Source organism: Thyridium curvatum (genome assembly GCF_004353045.1).
Source record: "Thyridium curvatum strain D216 chromosome Unknown NODE_73_length_209619_cov_86.844896, whole genome shotgun sequence".
NCBI classification, from domain to species: domain Eukaryota; kingdom Fungi; phylum Ascomycota; class Sordariomycetes; order Thyridiales; family Thyridiaceae; genus Thyridium; species Thyridium curvatum.
Window position 1 is genome coordinate 187,037 of NW_022156828.1, and position 20,443 is coordinate 207,479.

General features: G+C 58.0%; 7 protein-coding genes across 7 annotated transcripts; 5 read left to right on the forward strand and 2 right to left on the reverse strand.

The window, feature by feature from the left end:
• Positions 1-1,796, forward strand: E0L32_009765 (uncharacterized protein; the record flags this gene model as incomplete). Its single annotated transcript, XM_031144764.1, has 3 exons — positions 1-333; positions 389-758; positions 910-1,796. The coding sequence occupies 3 exons, from the start codon at positions 1-3 to the stop codon at positions 1,794-1,796; spliced, it is 1,590 nt and encodes a 529-aa protein (XP_030990536.1).
• Positions 1,797-2,774: 978 nt separating this feature from the next.
• Positions 2,775-3,358, forward strand: E0L32_009766 (uncharacterized protein; the record flags this gene model as incomplete). The annotated part of the gene is made up of 2 exons (XM_031144765.1): positions 2,775-3,025; positions 3,334-3,358. The coding sequence occupies 2 exons, from the start codon at positions 2,775-2,777 to the stop codon at positions 3,356-3,358; spliced, it is 276 nt and encodes a 91-aa protein (XP_030990537.1).
• Positions 3,359-4,880: 1,522 nt separating this feature from the next.
• On the forward strand, positions 4,881-5,945 carry E0L32_009767 (uncharacterized protein; the record flags this gene model as incomplete). The annotated part of the gene is made up of 1 exon (XM_031144766.1): positions 4,881-5,945. One exon carries the CDS (start codon positions 4,881-4,883, stop codon positions 5,943-5,945), a length of 1,065 nt encoding a protein of 354 aa, XP_030990538.1.
• Positions 5,946-6,102: 157 nt separating this feature from the next.
• On the reverse strand, positions 6,103-8,622 carry E0L32_009768 (uncharacterized protein; the record flags this gene model as incomplete). Its single annotated transcript, XM_031144767.1, has 3 exons — positions 6,103-7,635; positions 7,705-8,480; positions 8,598-8,622. The coding sequence occupies 3 exons, from the start codon at positions 8,620-8,622 to the stop codon at positions 6,103-6,105; spliced, it is 2,334 nt and encodes a 777-aa protein (XP_030990539.1).
• Positions 8,623-13,127: 4,505 nt separating this feature from the next.
• Positions 13,128-15,043, forward strand: E0L32_009769 (uncharacterized protein; the record flags this gene model as incomplete). Its single annotated transcript, XM_031144768.1, has 5 exons — positions 13,128-13,247; positions 13,378-13,422; positions 13,514-13,725; positions 13,829-13,991; positions 14,042-15,043. 5 exons carry the CDS (start codon positions 13,128-13,130, stop codon positions 15,041-15,043), a joined length of 1,542 nt encoding a protein of 513 aa, XP_030990540.1.
• Positions 15,044-15,967: 924 nt separating this feature from the next.
• E0L32_009770 (uncharacterized protein) lies at positions 15,968-17,733 on the reverse strand (the record flags this gene model as incomplete). The annotated part of the gene is made up of 9 exons (XM_031144769.1): positions 15,968-16,030; positions 16,111-16,155; positions 16,237-16,427; positions 16,499-16,747; positions 16,863-16,869; positions 16,950-17,111; positions 17,173-17,212; positions 17,375-17,554; positions 17,666-17,733. 9 exons carry the CDS (start codon positions 17,731-17,733, stop codon positions 15,968-15,970), a joined length of 1,005 nt encoding a protein of 334 aa, XP_030990541.1.
• Positions 17,734-18,866: 1,133 nt separating this feature from the next.
• On the forward strand, positions 18,867-20,123 carry E0L32_009771 (uncharacterized protein; the record flags this gene model as incomplete). The annotated part of the gene is made up of 3 exons (XM_031144770.1): positions 18,867-19,505; positions 19,563-19,832; positions 19,881-20,123. 3 exons carry the CDS (start codon positions 18,867-18,869, stop codon positions 20,121-20,123), a joined length of 1,152 nt encoding a protein of 383 aa, XP_030990542.1.
• Between the last annotated feature and the right edge of the window lie 320 nt (positions 20,124-20,443).

Below are 20,443 nucleotides of genomic sequence, written 5' to 3' on the forward strand. Positions count from 1 at the left end.
ATGAGAGCTCATGGATGTGCTGACATTCCGATCCTCAAGGGTATCGATCTCTCCCCTACCTCTGCACAGCGACTCGGTCCGTTCACCGTCGCAGCACTCATCCTCAACCGGACCATAGGAACGGGCATCTTTTCGCTACCTGCAAGCATCCTGATGTACACCGGCAGCCCAGGCGTGGCGATCACATTATGGGTCGTCGCCGGGATCATCATCATGTGCTTGCTCCTTTGCTGGCTGGAACTGGGCATGACTGTGCCCCTGTTCAGCCACGTTGACGAGGACGGGACGCAAGCCGTGGTGTCGACGCCGAGGAGCGGAGGAGACAAGAACTTTGTAAAGCACTGAATGAGGCAATGTTTGTTGGCGCAGTGGCTGATGTGACACGCAGCTCGAGTACATCTACCACAAACCCAAATTCTTGGCCACGTGCGTCTTCGGCGTCATCTTCATCGTGTTTGGACACCTGGCAGGCAACGCCATTCAGTTCGGTATCTCCATGGCCACGCTCACCGATCCGGGGTGCAGAAATGACGACCGGTGCGGGAGAGGGGTTGTCGTAGGATGGGCACTGGGGGTGGTGATCGTCTGTGCCTTGATCAACATCTCCGCAAGGCAATTCGCCATCGGTCTCAACAACTTGTTCGCCGTTGCAAAGGTGCTCTTTGTGGTTGTGATTAACCTGATCGGTATCATCTACGGCACCATGAACGGTGATGGCTGTCGCCAGATCACTTGGGCCAGGAAAAGCCCAAACGGCGGTCAATTTGGTGACATTGTTCTTGGCTATCTTCCCGTATTCCGGATTTGAGCAGCCATTCTACGTTTTGGCGGAGGTTCGAAACCCTAGGCGTACATTTCCCAAGGCTGCCATTTGTGCTCTCGGGTTCGCACTGGTGTTCTATCCGTTAGCCAATGTCGGCTATCTCTGCACATCACCATACAAAGGCGGCAAGGAAGAAATGCTGGCGTCCATGTTCGAGAAAATCTCTGGCAAGAAAGACACCTCTACCACCTCTACTAGAGCCGTCAATGTGATCCTGGCCCTCTTCGCCTTCGCGAACATCATGACGCAGACGTTCACAGGATCCCGAGTCAAACAAGAGATTGCAAAAGAGGGAATTCTGCCATATTCTCTCATGTTTGCCACGGGGAGTAAATCTCTCATCTCAAGGCTGTCGCGGTCGAGACCCAAGGGGACAGGGATATTGGCGGACGAAATTGACCAACACGCAGAGCAAGTTCCTATCGCGGCGACATTTCTCCACTCGGTCTTCGAGGTTATCCTCATCCTAGCGGCAGGACTAGCTCTCGACCCGCCCGATGCGTATGAACTCCTCACCTCCCTCAAGGTCTTTACCGTCGTGGGCATTCTGGGCACTCTTACCGCCGGCGGCCTGCTCTACCTTAATATCGACTCGTGGGCCCGCGGGTCGCGTGGAAGGGGATGGTACGGCATCGTCAAGTTCTTGCCGTGGCTGGACCCGCTGCCGGTGCTGATAGCAACCGCTGGCTTCGCGCTGATAGTCGTTGGGCCTTTTGTGTCGCCGAGTATACGGGTGGAGAAAGTCATCCATTCCTACACTGGGCTCCTGGTCGCGTGGATCGTGTTCGTCTCGTCTGTCGGCTGGTGGTTGTGGCTGAAATTTGATTTGCGTAGGAATAGAATGGATCTGCATGTGGAGAGGAAACCGTTCATTGAGAGAGATGGAGAGAATGGCGAGCTTGTCCTCAAGGCAGAGATTTTGTGCGTGGAGCGTATCCCAGCCCGAGCAACACACTCAAGCAGCTCTGCTTAGATGATCAGGCAGGTGCCGGTCATAGCTACCTCACGCAACTTTAAGTTATCATTCTAGAACGCGTTGTGCTTTGGATAACAGAACAGCCTTAGATTTGTACACGAATGCCCTCTTCTGTTTCATTAGAATGAATGGCATATCGATAGGGCCATGGAACCATATATTGTTTAACCTGTTCGTACATGTACTCTTGAACTGGTCATGGAAGTGACTACCTGACTGCAATCCGTAAATGGGTACGCGAACTTCAGACAGACCAATGAGATACCAAACTTACCAAGAGATTCAAGCAAAGTCTACGAAGCTAGCGGAAATGATAAAGAGGTGATGCAAGTTAGCCAGCCAGTATTGAGGGTCACTGGACGGAGTTTAGAACAACTCAATGGTTCATTCGTAACGCAGTTGGTTGAGGAGACTTGCTTGGTAAGTTTCCTCCATGGCTTGTAGTGATGTGATGTCATCCTTTGACCAGACAACCAACAACTCGGGGAGATGGGCTTTCTTCGTGTGGTCTCTCTCACCCTCCAGATGGAACGTTCCAAGTTGCCTTGACGGCGACGTAGTGGAGCTTGTCCTACCTCGTAGTTCGTCGACAGGCTGCTGCCAAGCCAGCCCCCTTCCGGTCTACTATATTTGAACACCGCCAGTCATGGCTCATGGGAGCTCTGATTCGCCCTGGAATCGGCTACAGGCGGGGTGGGATTCAGTGATTGAACCTTTGGCGCTCTCTCGGTGTGAAGGCAGCCGATGTGCATGGGGTGCCTCAATACAGAGAAGCCGGTGGTGACGAGACTGCGCATAAGGCGAGGATGTCCCATTTCTTCGCTCACGCCGTCATCCGCACTCATCCTTCTCAATCTTCAAACCTATCTATTACGCCAAGCGTCCTTCCACAGCTTCTTGCCCAGCTTTCAGCCAAACTTCCGGGCAGACGTACAACCAATCCCTCCTGTCGACCATACAGACGACCATACAGACATGGGCAGCTCCGAGGAGGTAGGACCCTCCAATAAAAATGATGCGGTACCTGTCGTCGAGATTCCGACGCCCAAGACCGTGGCCGAGGCACTTGAGTTGGCCCGGGACTCTCCAGAGGGTGCTGCAGACCTCCGGGTGCGCGAGATGCTCGAAACCGAGATGGCACGCATTTGGGCCAAGATCGAAGCCGCACCCAAAACCTACGTCATGACCCAGGCCGAGTTCGCCGTCTTCAATTACCACGGCTCCTGGTACGTTGGCAACGAGTTGGCAGCTTCGGCCAGAGGAAGATACTGGAGCTTTGGCCCAGCTTGACGCAGGTGTTCGAAATCTGAGTCTCATTCCGTTGTATTTACATGGCTTCTTGGGGTTGAATGGCTTCATATTGCGCAGGTGTGCTCGAGGACCTTTGCGAGAGTGGCTCACAGCTACGAAGGGAGCGTCTACATGTTACGATCTCCTTTGGAGAGAGGATCTCAACTTCCGTCTGGATTATTATTGGTCTTTTAGTATGTTTGATCTGCTCACAACTACTACTCTTGGACTGAGAATGTTGTAGCGAGACACCCAACAACATTGATTAGGTAGCATGTTGGACCAAATGGCTTTCAACACTGTTACTGACCGGATATTTTGGTGAGACTTTCGGCAACAGGAATCCCTGGAAGAAAAAAGAGATGCCCACATGCAGACAGGGGTTCAGTAGCATAGCCTACATGTGCGGTATGACCGTCGCTGCAGGTGGTGATCGGAACAGGACTGGTGCTTGAAACCGGTTGATGCCATTGGCTGCCTTGCTCAGTGACTATGCGCAGAACTCGGAACTGGCGGAGAACGCCGAGCCAGTTGCAAGACATCAGTGACCTGCGAGAAGCAGAACTACACACTGGGTATCTGCAGCCTAATCAGCCCGGTCAACCTGCCCCCCTCGCTCGGCTTTCGCAGACTTGCCAGTCGGACGTGAGGAAACAATAGCCGGGCCCACTCCTAACCCGGTAGAGTATTTTGATCACACCGGTCGCATGAAGACAGATCCATGCCAGGCTGTAGAGGGGCCTGACTGGTCACGCTCGCAATTCCAGACTGGAGTGGAAGTGGACGGCGATCCATGTGACTGTGTCACAGCTCCCACTATTGCCAATAGTCTGTCTGCAAGGCGAGGATGTGCATCAAGCAAAGATGCGGCCCGAAGCCTTCTCTGCCGTAATTCAAGATCATTGTGGTCATCGCCCCAGAAGACCGCGACGAACAAGTAAACACCTTGGCGCTACAAACAAGAGAAATGCTGCTGATTGGGAGACAAGCACAGGCACTATCTAGGTAGTTCTGTGTAAGCTGTGCATATGAAATTCCCTGAAAAGCTTATTAACGATGCACCCGTATCTCCAATATTCTACAGATGGTTTAGTTAAATCGGGGGTAGACTAACCCGCAACAAGTTCAAGCTCGAGCTGATCGTGCATGGACGGAGGGGCTAGCTGTCCCTTGTCCCTACCATCAGCCCCGCCTAGAAGACACTACTGGAAGTCAGCTCTAGAGCGGGTTACAGCAGTGAAAAGGCTCCACACAAGGTGCCTGGTGCCTGTACCCCACCATGAGGAGCCTCGGAGCCCAGCTGGACAGCTTTGGCAGGTGGGGTTGATGGAGCTCTGGAGCTTCCTGGCCCAGGGTGATTTGTTTGTACGTCATCGCAACTGCGGCGAAGGTGACCTGCGGTGGAAATGGACATCTTGTTAAAATGCGCTGTTTGTGCTCTCATTCTTGACCATAATGGCGAGGTTACGGGTAGAGAAGTGCACTTGATGACGCGAAATTAACTGCTGTGCGACCAGATGATGCGTGATTTCATGTTCCGGGTTGACCGCTGCGTCTTGGCGGAAGCAACGGCAGGAACTCTGAAGACAAGGCCCCGAGTCGAGTCGCCAGTCTCAGCACGACTCGTCGGCAACAAACTTTCTTCCCTCCAAAAGCAGCCTTGATGACTGTCGTGTTGACACTGCTCGACGACAAATACAATAAGGATTTCATACCTTGCATTCGTGAACTGCGAGAACTGCTATTCGACAGACAGCCAAAACAGACCAGGCTGCCTTCGACGCCGCCACCATGAAGCTTGCCGTCTTCAGCGCAAAGCCCTACGACCGGGACTACCTGACCCAGGTCAACACCGCGCGCTCCCAGGCCGACTCCCCGCCTCCCGCCCTCGAGCTCGTCTTCCACGACTTCCCTCTGTCGGAGGAGACGGTGCCCCTCGCCCACGGCGCCGGCGCCGTCTGCGCCTTCGTCAACGACGACCTGGGCGAGCCCGTGCTCGCGGCCCTGGCGGACGCCGGCGTGCGCGCCATCCTGCTGCGCTGCGCCGGCTACAACCACGTCGACCTCGCCGCCGCCGAGCGCCTGGGCCTCTTCGTCGCCAACGTGCCCGCCTACTCGCCCGAGGCCGTCGCCGAGTTCGCCGTCGCCCTGATCCAGACGCTCAACCGCAACACGCACCGCGCCTACAACCGCGTGCGCGAGGGCAACTTCCGCCTCGACGGCCTGCTCGGCCGCACCCTGCACGGCAAGACGGTCGGCGTCGTCGGCACGGGCCGCATCGGCCTCGCCCTCGCGCGCATCATGCGCGCCGGCTTCGGCTGCCGCGTCCTCGCGCACGACCCCTACCCGTCCGCCGAGCTGGCCGGCCTCGGCGGCGAGTACGTCGCGCTCGACGAGCTGCTGGCCGAGAGCGACTTTGTCAGCCTGCACTGCCCGCTGACCGAGGCCACGCGCCACGTCATCTGCGAGGCGAGCCTGGGCCGCATGAAGCCCGGCGCCATGCTCGTCAACACGTCGCGCGGCGGGCTCATCCGCACGCGCGACGTCATCGCGGCGCTCAAGAGCAAGCGCCTCGGCGGGCTCGCGCTCGACGTCTACGAGGGCGAGGGCGCCATCTTCTACAACGACCACTCGGCCGACATCATCGACGACGACGAGCTGACGCGCCTCATGACCTTCCACAACGTGCTCATCTGCGGCCACCAGGGCTTCTTCGCCCACGAGGCCCTCGGCGAGATCGCCGAGTGCACGCTGCGCAACCTCGAGGACTTTATGCGCCGCGTGCCGTGCGACAACTCGCTCGTCCGGGAGGGGCACCTGCTGGTGAGGCGCGAGTCGGCGCCGGTGCGCATCTGATTGGCGGCAAGGGGAGCGGGATCTGGATTTTTTTGCAGGGCGTTCTTATGTAGATGGTGGGTTATGGCTCGGGTATGATGAGAGGGAGCAAAAACTAAACAATCGAAGGGCCAAGGATAATGACACTTCTTCTCTATTCCTCGTCTATTCTCTCTCTCTAAGTCTTTCTAACCCGTCTGTAAACTCCATCGATCGTGTAGTCCTTTTTAGGCCCCTTGACCGTATACGCCAGCCTCCAATCCTTCAGATTTACCGCCTTGAAATTGAACTCGTACTTGACGTCGTAAAAGTCCTCTACGCACAAATGCCCCGCCTTGGCCTGCCACCCGCGCCCAGGGTCGTCGCCTTCCCCTTCCTCCGGGACGATGAACTCGACCTCGTGGAACAGGTAGTCGGCCCTCCTGGCGTCGTCGGTCCGCGCGAACCACACGCTCAGCGCGTCGCGCGCCTCGTCGTACCGCCACACGTACCGCCTCGTGGCGCGGAACGCCATGCCGTTCTCGGCCCTGAACTCGCCGTCCTCGACGTAGAGGTACTCGAGCCCGGGCTGCTCGAACTCGTAGTCTCCGTCCTTTGCCGCCTGCTCGACACCACCCCGCCGCCCGTCGGCCGTGCCGCCGCGCAGCAGGAAGCGCGCCGTGCCGCTGAAGTGCCCGCTCGGGTGCGAGGGCAGCGCGCTGGCGAGGTCCCGCTCGAGCGACCACTCGCCCTGCAGCGAGCGGAAGACGGCGGCCGCGACGAACCGGCCCCGCGCCAGCCCGGCGACGGCCGTGTCCAAGGTCTGCCGCAGGCTGGCGGCGACCTCCTCCTCCTGTTGTTGTCGTCCCCGACCACCCGCCGCCTGCGCCGCCACCGCCGCGTACCGCGCCGGCGTGAGGATGTCCATGCCCAGGCCGTTGTGCGGCAAGGGCGGCGTCTGACCGACGGGCGCCGAGATCTCGAGGCCCAGCGCCGCGGCGAACTCTTGCATGAGGAAGGCGTAGTCGCCCATCGGGAACTGGGACGTGCGGGCCGGGTCGGCGCGCAGGGCGAGCACGCGCTCGACGGAGTCGTCCCTCTCGAGGGCGCTCCGGAGCGCCGGCGGCAGGGGCGTGGCGGTCGCGGCGCAGGACCAGGTCGCGGCGAGGAAGCGCGCCTGCATCTCCATGACGCCCCAGTACGGCGAGCGGTAGAACCCGACGAAGCCCAGGTTCGGCACGGAGGGGTGGTGCGTGCCGTGGAAGGCGAGGGCGACGGGGAGGTCCGGGTGGTGCGCGGGCGAGAAGGAGAGGGCCTCCCGCGTCTGCGGGGGCAGGTAGGCGATCGCCGAGCTGGCGTCGAAGCCCGTGGCCAGGACGACGGCCGCGACGTCGGAGATGGCCTCCTCGCCCGGGGGCGAGAGGGTGGCCGTCGTGCCGTCCACGCCGGCGAGTTTCCCGTGGGAGACGGTGATGAGCCCCGAGCGGACGAACTCGAGGTAGGTGTCGCTGAAAGTGATGTAGGGCGGGTCGTCGAGCGCGTCGCCCCCGATGGCCAGCTGGGGGGAGAAGTCCGACTGGTCCGTGCCGATGACGCCTTGGAACACGCTGTTGGCCGTCTGCGCGGCCTCAATGCTGATGTGGCCTTGTTTGTTCACCAGCGGACGGGGTCGGTTAGAGAGGTTGTATGATGGCAGGTCGCAGGGTAGGAAAGGTGCTGCTGCGTGGCCCGCCTAGAACACGTCAGTGAGTCAAGCTTCATCGTCTTCTGTGCGCGCCCATCTTCTGAGGACAATACAAACCTTCGGCGATGTAAGCAGAGGGAATGTCCAGGAAGGTCGCTGGATGATGTGGTGGATCGTGTACTTGTCCGCGTTGGGAATGGAAGGAGTGCCTGGGGAGTTGACTGCGGATGAGAGATGCGTCGCAATCGTGCCGGCGATCTCAACACCAGACATCTGCCCGCCGGCGATGACGATCTTGCCACCCTGGCCCGATGCCTTCTCAAGCAGACCCTCCAAGTCGCGATATCGGCTGCTATGGATGACAGGTACCTCGGCGGCCGGCGAGAGGGACAGCTCAGCGGGGATCATGGGCTTGCTGAAGAACCCGGACGCAACGACGAGGTAATCAAACACGCCGGCGTCCTCCACGCGGTCCTCGGCCACGTCCCGCACCGTGACCCTCCACCCCCTGGCGCTATCTCCGGGTACCACCGGCTCCGCCGTCTCCACCCGGCACCCGAGGCGGATGGCGGCAGCAGCAGCAGCACCGGCGGCGGCGGTGAGGAGGTAGCGCTCCGCGTACCGGCTCAGGTACCGGCCGACCTGCCAGGCGGGCGGGAACTGCGGGTCGGCGGCGTCCCAGGCCAGGTCGCTGAACTGGACGGTGTGGCGGCTCTGGTTGGCGCGCATGAGCGGGTGGACGAGCCCGGTAGCGGCGACGGCGGCCTCTCCGCGCGGCGACGAGGGCCAGAGCCCGCCGATCCGCGGCTGCGCGTCGAAGAGGGTGACGTGGAAGCCGGGGCCTTCCTGCTGCAGGAGGGTCTTGGCGGCGACGAGGCCGGAGGGCCCGGCGCCTGTGAGCGGGTCAGTTCGATTGCTAAGAACAACCGCGGCAACCGGCCGGGGTGTGAATGAAAGGCCCGAGGGGCAGGCAGGCTGCGTGGGGTGAGAGCGGCGACGCGGTCACATACCAACGATACATACGGTTTTCGGCATCTTGACCGGGGTGAATCGGGCGCCCACCCAGGAGAGAAAGACAGCCGCGGGTCCGGGGTAAGTTGGGATCAGGCAACCCGAGGCACGGGGCCGATTGATTTTTTTTGCAATTATTGGAGTGCTGTGCTTAGCTGAGATGACGATGCCGGCATTGGCGTACAAACTCAGGTCAGCTGTGGGTCAGCAAGGCCGGGTCAGCCCGCCCCACGAGCGGTTTTCTCACGGCGCCCGAGAAGAGACGCTAGCTTCAACACTTCCCAGGACCGACCGTGGACTTCCGGCACCCATAGACCTTGAACTCAACCAGGACACAGCCAAAGCCAATGGTTCCTGCATCATGATTCTCGACTTTACTGTCGCATCTGTGAGGTAGCACTGCCGGTTGGTGAGCATGGGGCCAAGATGGCACGATCGAAGGACTTGGCGCTAGAACTTCTCGGACCTTGATTTCACATCTCTGCTCCCTGATTCCTTCCTCAGCCTGGACACTGTCACGGTCAAGAACATTGGCATGCCTCTGCGATTCTTGGCTGTACGCGAAGAGAAAGGGGGGACCGTGGTCGTCGCCTCTCAAGAGAGACTCAGTCTCATCATCCGTCTCGCCGGCGTCGCACAGCTACACCCTCGGAAATGGATGCGCCAAGACGATAACTGGCTGAGGACTTTGCAACCCTCTTTCGTGATGCCTGCTCACCAACCTCGGGGGAAAGTGCTTGGCCGCCTTCCCGCCTTTGCCACCATCAGGGGACTCGGAATTTTCCTCGCGCCTATGCAAGCCATGCCCAACTACTGCATCGAGAAGGCTTCCTTTGAGAGAAAAAGGCCGCTCGCCACGTGGACCAGGCTACGCAGCCTCTTGTCACCCGGGGATTGCGCCCGGCGCCTGCATATTCCTGCATCTAACTCGACTGCCACACCCGCTATGGAGCCTTGGGCTGAAGCCTATTGGGGCACCTCACTAGATAGACCAGGGGCCATCCCTGGCGCTGTCTTACGGGTGGCTGTATGTAGGCTTCCGCAAATATATTGAGCTCTGGGCGTCGCTGGCATGGCGCTCTGCACGCCTACCAGGTACCTAGCGAGGAGAGGCCAGGTGCCCTCGAATCGGCGTCTCAGCGCCCAGCAGCCAGGGATTCCCAATATCGAGTTGAGTCGAGACTATTGACTCAGATGCCACGAGATATCAGACAGCGCAGGAGCCCCCCCCAACATCCCTGCTTCCCCCATGCTGAGTACCCCGAATGCAACGCTGACAGGAGCGGATCTCGCGATAATCAGCCCAGGTTCGGTCAACAGGAAGCCAGACGAAAACGGCTGCATCTCTGCGCGCGTGCGCTCGGTCCGGGACAATGGCATTGCGAGATTGTTTCTCACTCCTTCCCGGCTGGACGGCCGGAGATTGCTGGCCCTGCTCGACTCCAGGTTCCCAGCCGGGGAAGCCATGCGCGGCCGGGCTTGGCCCAGGATGAGTGGCCAGAGACATGCTGCAGCACCTCAGTGAGTACAGTCTCGCTCACCACTCCTGCCATGTGCCAATGCTCCTTCTGTCGTGGTCACCAGAGATGATGCATGGCTGTTGCACGATGCTAGCAGCGCCTGAACCCAGACACGACATCCAGACTGGCATGCCGCCGCATTGCAGATGAGATGAATACCTTTCTTTACTTTCCTTGCCTGCCAAGGATGGAGACTCGGGAGCCAAGGCCACACAGTATCTCTCTTTCTCAAGAGAACGTCCACCTCGAACCAGTAGTCTCAGACAAGCTCGTCAACAGGGCATACCTCCCCGCCAAGGCAAGCCTGGACCGGACGCAAAAGTACCGAATCGACCTTGCCGGGAAAGGAAGGAGAGTAGAACAAATACAAGACCACTAACCCGGGGTGGCGCTCGGTGTGGCTTTTCTACAAGTAGCTGATGGGGAATGATGTCGAAACTGGTGGGGTTCGTGCCCAAGGTACACCAAAGACCAAGAAACAACCTTGTTGAAAGCTCACTACCAACTCCATATACACTACACATGCGGGGCAGACATAGCCAAACATGCGCCCAGTCCAGAGCATTCACAATGCATGGTCAGCATAAACCCACCATGGCAACGGCTTGCGACCGCGCCTCTCTCCGCCTGTCCGCTCGAATTGGAGCACTGCTCGTCGTCCTTCTTAGTGTCTGAACCTAGTGGACTTTCCCCTGCCCATGGCATGATCCGGCGCATTCCCCAGTTCCCCAGTGAACGATGCGACATCTCCCGCGCGCGAGACGAGACAGTTTCTTGCGCTGGATGCTTGCTCGCGAATCAGCTTCAAGGCCGTAACACTCTGGGGTCTCGCTTGCCGGGCCCCAGGGAGCGATCCTGATCTGATCGAGTACGACCTTGTGGTCCCCGTCGTCGTGTCGCACGCCCGCATCTTAGACAGGAGTCGAGGTCACAGATGATGCGGCTTGGATATGGGGCCGTGATGTAGGGCGATTTCCTCGATGTCACCCTAAAGTAGGTGAACTAAGGTAGCCAGTAAGTACTACTAGCTGTGTAAGCCGAGCGCCAGCCCTTCCCATTCGCATTTCCGTCGGCGATACTGGCCCAGCTCCAAGGACAGGACGGGATGAGGACCGCTCGTCCCCGGCAGTGTTTGGCGATTGCACTGAGACAACCCTCTCAACTCTAAATTGCGCCCTTTGACAGCCGACCGTCGCGTGATATTTGTGCGAGGCGCGAGATTCTTGCGTAGGTGGTTTCGCACGCGCAGCACGACCGCCCGTTTGAGACGGATGGTTCTCTGCTCTGATCTGATGGGCACTGATCGGACTCGAGCTCGTCCATCGATGATGATACATGGCCGTCTAGCACGTCCCGGCATGCCGTAATGATGACCGAAAGTGTACCAGGCCCAGATAACCCTATCTCAACCTCGCGTCCCAGTGCCTCCTCGGCTTGGGCTCGCTTCCGTCTTGTCGGAATCGGAAAAGAGCCAATGGGTGTTTCCGGGACGCCACGGTCGAACACGGCAATCTCGAGCACGGCATCCGGCAAAAGAAACGAGAGCCGACGAGGCAGCACCTTCCAGCTCTCATTTCGGTTGGCGTTGGGAAGGCCATCAGACCATCACACACATGCTGTCCGTACGGCGTGAGAGGTGGCCATCCCGTTTCGAGGGAGGGCCCGAGGGAGGGCCCCCAACTTTTGTTGCCGCACTCGCGCAAGGACACACATCCACACCCCAAGAAGCTAGCACAAAAGCGCCGGCATATGCTCTCATTACCCCGGGATTCCCCCCCCTGCGGCCTGCCCGCCATTGCCCAAAGGTGCCACTCCTCCCGCGCTAAGGAGCAAAACAAGCATCCACTCGCTCCCGCCACTGACGGAGCCAAGCTAGCCAAGGGTTTGATCCTGTTCCTCCCATCACCATCGCTGTGGGCGGCCAATGAACAGTGATGCGCACCAACAAAGGCGCGCTGATCGGGCCCCCATCGTCGAGTCCGTAACGTACACCCATCGGCAGAGTGACCTCGACTGCCCAGGTGTGCCAGCTTGTTCTGTGGACCGGGCGGGCGGGCGTTCCGCGTACAGTGCTCTCCATCGCTGCCCCAACCCGCCGCCCGCCTGGCCACCGCTCCCTCGAACGACGACGGTACCCCGTTCGTGCCCCAATAGCCTACCTATGTAGGTACCGTACTTGACACGGCCACTCTGACACGACCACTCTGACACGACTGTGGATGTACCCTGGCTGTGTGTGGCAACCGAGCTGGCTTGCCGGTCGTCATCCATCCCGCATGGTGGAGAGTTTCCCCTCGTCTGCTCATCCCCACGAACAACGTGGAGGTGCTCTTTTTTGGGGTTAGATTGTTGACCATTGGGGTGGAGGAGGGTGAGTGCGGGCAGGGTGGTATTGGCAATTCCCTGCAGATAGATATATCTTGCTCGGTGCTCAAGTCTGGTCTTCCAGTGCAGGTAGTTAGATACAGCTTATCTTTCTATTAAGACACACGCTTCGCCGCTCCCCTCTCCGCTTTCTTGTTCACTGCCTCTCCAATCCCCCGCGCGCTTCTCCTTGTACTTGACTGCATCCAGAGCTGCTTGCCGTTCCGTTGCACAGATCTCTCTGCTGCTCCCGTGCATGCCGAAGGAATCCTTGCACTGGTGATCGACACGGACCCCGTCCGTTCACGACCCTTGCCCTTTTCCATTGAATACATCTCTTGCGAGTCCTGTTCTATTCCTGCGGGTTGGCAGATGTCGTTGACTCCAGTCTGAGTTCGGGGTGACTGCCTACTTGCGCTCACTCTACCTTGATACGGCACTCGTCAGCTCCTTCCCCACGCACGCACATTTGTGTCACTTTCTTAAATCAATTTTTCTCAATTCCTCTTCCCTTCCTGCCACTCTTGTCAGCCTCGGATCACGTAGGCGACTTGCAGCCGACAAACCGACAAAAAGAAGATCGCTGCCTCATTTCTGTTCACAGTCGAATCTACCAAGTCAAAGACGTGCTCAGAAACAGCAAAGATGAGCGACAGCGAGAAGGTCATCACCGACCACCAGCCCAACGACAATGGCGTCGTGAGGATTTCGGATATGCCTCCGGACCCGGATGCGCATCTGAGCGACGAGGAGAAGGCCCGCATTGTGAGTATTTGTTACACCATGGGTGATCCCTCCACTCCTTTCGTCCTCCTCGCTCCCTCACCTGTGTCACACCGACGACGTCTGCTGGGCTAGAATGGGCAATGAAGCTGACCGAATTCGGCATCCCTAGGATCGCAAGCTGCTCATGCGCCTCGACTTTATCCTGATACCCTGGGTAAGTGGTGTTCCAACATTCGCGCAAATGCGCCGCCTGCCGTCGCATCATCTCACTCCAGCTACATCTTTGCTAACATTTCCATGACTAGCTCTGCGTGCTGTACCTCATGGCCTTCCTAGACCGTACGAACATCGGCAATGCAAAGATTGCGCACATGAGCGAGGACCTGCACCTCAAGACGCAGCCCAACGAGTACAACTCGGCGCTGACCATCTTCTTCGTTTCGTACTCCGTCTTTGAGCCCCTGACCAACGTCCTGCTCAAGAGGCTGCGGCCATCTATCTTCATTCCCATCATCATGTGAGTTGCTGCTTTTGGTGCTGATCTTGGTCGCCGCCATGCCCCATGGCCTGGTCATCTTCTTCTCCAGTGGACTACATCACTGACTCTCCCTCCCATGCAGTATTCTTTGGGGTGCCTGCATGCTGGGCATGGGCTTTGTCAAGAATTGGTCCGGCCTCATGGCAGCTCGCTGGTTCCTCGGTCTCACCGAGGCCGGCCTCTTCCCGGGCATCAGCTACTACCTCTCGTGCTGGTACAAGCGTGACGAGTTTGGTATTCGAGTTGTAAGCCTTCTCCTCCCCCAGAAAACCCGAATTCCTCAACATTGTCAGAGCCTCCCCAACTAACCGCAGACACCTTCCAATCCCAACAGGCCATTTTCTTCTCTGCGGCAGCTGTCTCGGGCTCCTTTGGTGGTCTCCTCGCGGCCGCCATCGAGAAGATGGACGGCACCGCCAACATCGCCGGCTGGGCCTGGATCTTCATCCTCGAGGGCCTCCTCACCATGGTCACGGGCTTCATGTCCTTCTGGCTCGTGCACGACTTCCCCGATGACGCGCGCTTCCTGTCGCCCGAAGACCGCGCGCGCGTCATCCGCCGCCTCAAGGAGGACCAGCAGTCGTCGGCCGAGCACGAGGAGTTCAAGATGTCGTACTTTTGGTCCTCGGTGCGCGACTGGAAGATGTGGCTCGGCATGGCCATCTACATGGGCTGCGACATGCCGCTCTACGCCTTCAGCCTCTTCCTGCCCACCATCATCAAGACGCTCGGCTGGGGCAACAGCGTCGTCAAGAGCCAGCTCATGTCGGTGCCGCCCTACGCCTGCGCCGCCGTGCTGACCATCGCCATCGGCTACCTCGCCGACCGCACGCGCGCCCGCGGGCTGTGCAACATCTGCGTCTCGCTGCTGGGCATCGTCGGCTTCGGCATGCTCATCGGCTCACGCGAGCCGGGCGTCCAGTACGCGGGCACCTTCCTCGGCGCGCTGGGCATCTACCCCTGCATCGCCAACACCATCTCGTGGATGGCCAACAACGTCGAGGGCGTGTACCGCCGCGGCGTCGTGCTGGGCTTCGTCATCGGCTGGGGCAACCTCAACGGCGTCGTCTCCTCCAACATCTACTACGGCAGCCCGCCCTTCTACGTCGGCCACGGCGTCGTCCTGGCCTACATGGCCGTCTTTCTCTTTGGCGGCTCCGTCCTCATGACGCTGCTGCTGCGGCGCGAGAACGCCGTCCGCGCCCGCGGCGGCCGGGACCACTGGATCGAGGACAAGAGCCACGAGGAGATCGAGATGCTGGGCGACCGCAGGCCCGACTTCCGGTACACGGTTTGAAGAGCCTGTGGTTGGTTCACAGGGTGGGGGGTGAATCGAAGGAGTGAGCTGGGGAAGTATGGAGATGGGGAATGATGTGAGGAGAGGAAAGGAGGCGGGATGGGCGGGCGTGCAAGCGAGAGCATCGAAGGGGGGTCGTTAGAGTCGCACTCGCAAGAGCCCGTAGTCTGAGAGTGGGAGAGTGTTTTTGCAAAAGAAAGGACCAACGGCCGAGTTATCGAACTCGTCACTTCCTGGATGCAGGTCTAGGTCTTTTAGACATGATTTTTTTTTTCAGGCGTGCGTGCGTGTGTGCATGCAAACGGGGTGTGAGACCGAGGATCATGCAGCATCTTGAAACGGACTCGGGGGCACTCTCGCTTTTCTCTAGTTCTTATATATACCAATAGGTTGAAGGTCGTGTGAGAAAAGAGTATCTGCACCTGCCTCACGCAAAGATTCTTCCGTGCTCAATTCTCTGCCTCGAGGTATTCTGATGATGTAGAAAGCCTCTCTCTCCCCTTACCGCCTCGAAACGCCCACCGACGCACACACAGAGAAACGGAGACAATCAAGAGAGTGAGTGTAGTTTTGTGGGGAAAAAGCGGCTTGGTATTGATCAAGAAAACGCCTGGATCTGCATTGATCTGTCTGCATTATGGTTGGAACATGTGATGAAAGTTTTGGTTTTTCTTCGTCCCAACGAGATCTAACAGGGAAGATAGGGGGGAAAGGAAAAGCCGAACAAAAAAAAAACGAGGCCGCCCATTCTCTTCTATCTTTTGGCTTATTCCCAGGAAGCAAAAAAACGAACAACAACAACAATGAATGGATGTGCACCAACGCCTAGGTATCCTGCCGATGTAGTTTTCTTTCTTCTTTGTTTCCTTCCTACTTTGTGTCACATTTCTGGCTCCTCGCTGCAATGCGTGTGCCGCATCTCGTTCAGACGGGAGCGTGGGTGAAGAGGTACGAGACGGACTCGCCGTTGTGGGTGCGGCGGATAGCCTAGAGAAAGAGGGTTAAGGACTGTGCTATAGTCTGGGAGGAGCAGACAAGAATCATGTCTTTGAGAGGGGTTTACGTACCTCGGCGAGGGTCGGGCTGAGATCAATGACACGCAGCTTGGGGCACTATTGGTAGAAAGTTCAGCAAACCTCCTCAGGCAGTCAAGAGGAGAGGAGGGAGCCACAGCCGTAGATCCGCCTTCTTACCTGGTTGATCTTGTCACCGAGCGGCACGGTGTTGGTAACAACAAGGTGCGTCAGGCAGCTCTTGTTGATGGTCTCGATGGCGGAGCCGGACAGGATGCCGTGCGTGACGAGGGCCAGCACGCTCTTGGCGTCGTTCTCCTTGAGAACGGCCGCCGCCTTGGCGAGGGTGCCGCACGTGTCGGCCATGTCATCTGGCGGGGTAGCGTTAGTATGAAAAAGGCCCCTTCCTCCTGCAATCTTTCGATATCACACGGCTACTCACCGACGAGGATCGCGACCTTGTCCTTGACGTCGCCGACGAGGACCATGCGGCCCACGACGTTGGGACGGGGCCGCTCCTTGTGGATGAGGGCGAAGGGGATGTTGAGGCGGTCGGCGATCGCGGTCGCGCGCTTGGCACCGCCGGCATCGGGTGAGACGATGACGCACTCGTCTACCTGGAGGTTTTCCCTGATGTACCGGAGGAACGAGGGTTCCGCGTAGAGATTGTCGACGGGGACGTTGAAGAAGCCTTGATTGGTCGCCAGGTCAGCTCTTTGTGTGTTCGGGGCAGTTTGTATGCAACAGGGGTCGTAGGGTGTTGTTGAAGGAGCTATTCGCTATTCGCTATGGAGATGGGAATATACCTTGAATCTGTTTCGGTCATGTTTGTCAGTTACTGCTTTCAACAGAGCGAAGGAGGAGCCTGGCTCGCGAAGCCACAAGAAGCTCACCTGAGAAGCATGGAGGTCGACAGTAACGATGTCTGCAAGGGCGCATATTGTCAGCAATGGGAGGCCTTGGGCTTGGATATCTCGGTCGGTTGGCGACATACGATTAGCACCGGCCGTTTGCAGCATGTTGGCTACTAGCCTGGCACTGATGGGAGCTCGTGACTGTTTCCGAGAATTAGACGCAGTTCCCTATGGGCACCACCTCTCAGCCGAGACAATCTACCTTGTCTTTCTTATCTTGTCTTGCGTATGGGAAGTTGGGACTGGTGCAAGTTAGCAATCATGCCTCAAGACCAACCCAGCCATGGCCAAGGTTCTAGCTCCTCGAGGCCGTACGTACATGACTGCTGTTATCCTCCGGGCACTGCAATCCTCTCCGTGTCAGCAGGCTGTCCTCTGTTGTGAGCAAGAGTGTCGCAGCGTACCTGGCTGTCCGGCAGGCGTGGATCATGATCAGGAGCTCCATCAAGCCGTTGTTGATATCACCGGGCGCAGTCGACTGGATGATGAAGACGTCCTCGTCGCGGACCGACTCTCCGATTGTGACCGACGTCTCTTGGTTCGAGTAGTTGAGCGACATGGTCCTGGCGACCTCGATGCCGAGCCTGTTTCCCACGCGCGCAAGTCAGCCATCCGAGACCCGGCGTCAAAGCCCGTCATCCGGGGCAAGAAATGGACCCGGTAAATCAGCCCGAAGTCACAGGGAGCATACGTACCGGCTGGCGACCTTGTTGGTCAGTTCCATGTGGCTGCTGCCACTGAGAAGTTTGACTTCGTTTGCCATTTCGCCTGACATTCTCCGAACGGTATTCGCGCTGAAGAGCGACTGGGTGACTCCGAGAGGAGGAGGAGGAGAAACGGAAGCGAGGAAAAGGCGGCGGTTGGTCGCGGCGGTTCACGGGTGGGCTATTTTTTTTTCTGCCGCGAGGTTTTAGCGGGGCACATGCAGATGGCGGGGTGCCGTGAGGCGAGCGCTGATAAGGCGGTCAGAGAGCTGGCTGGGTGACATTGGCGGACTTACAGGCAGCAGCTGGGGAGCTGGGTCGATCAATTGGCAGTGCCGTTCCGTGTCTGAGGATTGTGCAAGGGAGAGAGAGTGAGAAGAGGAGGAGGTGAGTCTTGGAGATGGATCGCCGAAAAGTTTCCAGTCTGAACAAGGTAAAGTGAGAGCCGCATCCACCAGTTAGTTGACCAGCCCCAGGCACGCTGACCGATTGCCGGCGCGGGCTGTATCCATTGAATTGTTCCCTTTAGTTAAAACCTGCCCCAGATTTCCATGGCATCTAGGTCCTCATCAGGTAAGGTTTGGGCCTTGGACTAAGGGAAAGTCTGTTTTTTGGTGAAATGATTTACCCCATTGTCGTGACATGTGCTTGGCAGATGTTGAGAGGTTTATCTTTTCTTTTGGCCTTTGAGGACTGGTTGATTGGACAATTCTACATGTCCTGGAGTTTCTGCAGATGATTCCCTGGAGATGCACAAATCACTGAATTCCAGGGCGAATTGAGATGTGGGCTATGACGCACGCACTGATTGCTGCACAACTCTCGACCAGGACTAATGTGCACGGTGATTTATTGGCAATGCATCATTGCACAAGCATACCAAAAGCATACCTCAGCCTTAGAACAGGTTGTGATACTGCTTGACGTAATAATTGCAATCTTCATGGAAGCTATAACAGCGCCTTTGTGATGCGAAAAGTTGGCGATGCTAACCTCGGATCAAGGCCGACCAAGGCCTTAGCGGATTCCCCAATCAAATCATATCATTGAATCTCCACACTCCATATTTTTTCCCATATGGTGGTTTATATGGGGCAATTTTTTCGATGTCGATATCACAGCATGAACCACGGCTTATAGAATCGCGGTGACCGTCTTTTTAACTGTTTTCGACCTTCCCGTGTTTCTCACGATGCCCCTCAAGGACTCCTACACCGTGCCCGCCGCGGCGGACATGCACGTGCACCTCCGCGACGGCGCCATGGCCGAGCTCGTCACCCCGACCATCCGCCCGGCCGGCATCGACACCGTCTTCGTCATGCCCAACCTGTCCCCGCGGCCCGTCGTCTCGGTCCAGGAGGCCCTCGACTACAAGCGGCGGCTGCAGGCCATCGACCCGAGCGTCGACTACCTCATGTCGCTGTACCTGCACAAGAGCATCACGCCCGAGGTCATCCGCGAGGCCAAGCGCGCGGGGATCGCGGGCGTCAAGGCCTACCCGCGCGGCGTCACCACCAACTCGGAGTGGGGCGTCGTCTCCTTTGACGAGTTCGCCGACGTCCTGGCCGCCATGGAGCGCGAGGGCGTCGTGCTCAACATCCACGGCGAGGCGCCCACGAGCATCGCCGACGGCGTCGACCTGATGAACGCCGAGTCCCGCTTCCTGCCCGTGCTCAAGGGCCTGTCCACCAAGTACCCCAAGCTCAAGATCGTCTTGGAGCACACGACCTCGGCGGACGCCGTCGAGGCCGTCAAGGCCTGCGACAACGTCGTGGCCACCATCACTGCCCACCACCTCTCCCTGCTGCAGGACCAATGGGCCTCCGATGCGGTATGCTTGGAAGCAAGAAAACAGAAACACATGCCAAAGCTAACTCGGTAATCATAGCACTGCTTCTGCAAGCCATCAGCCAAGACTCCCGAGGACAGGAAAGCACTGCTGAACGCCGTCGTCAACAGCAACGGCAAGTTCTTCTTGGGGACTGACAGTGCTCGTAAGCACCCCGATTTTCCTATTCTCCTTTCTCCAACAGGTTTCATCTCTTCCTGCCTCGAAACTAACCATGCTCGAAACGTCACAGCCCACAACATCAGCGCCAAGAAGGTCGAGGGCAGCCCTGCCGCCGGCGTCTTCACGCAGCCTTATGCTCTCGGATACGTAAGTACAAGAACTCCATCCTCGCGAAAGCTCAGCTGACAGTAGCAGGTTCTCTCTGCTCTGGAGGAGGGTATCGAAAGGGGCGATATCAAGGAGGAGCAGGTCACCGAGGAGCTGTTGAGCGGATTCTTCAGCAACTGGGCACGTGAGTTCTACGGTCTCGAGCCCGCGAAACAGAAGGTCTTGTTGAAGAAGAATGGCCAAAAGGTGGCAGAGTCGTTGAAGTCAGCAGAGGTGGAGGTCGTTCCATACAGAGCCGGTCAGTCGACGTGGAGTGTCGAATGGCAGTAGTGGTTTGTTTAATCAAGACGGAAGCCACAGCTCTGGTGGTTTCTCGGTAACGATAAGCGAGTCCTCATCCTGTTACCCGCTGGAATCAAGGGCAATCTCAAGCTAGGAAGGTAAGAATATTGTGAAGTTATCCATCCCTTGTAAGCAGTCAGAACTGGTGCGTTCTTCGTCAGAGTGTGCATCGTGCGGGATTGAGCCAGGTCCAAGGTGTAATGAGTAACGCCGGAGTAACGAGACAATGTGATGATTCGAATGAGTCGCAGAGACTCTTGTGCTGTTAAGGGTGTTTTGGAAAGTCATTGACATATCAACGTTAGTCG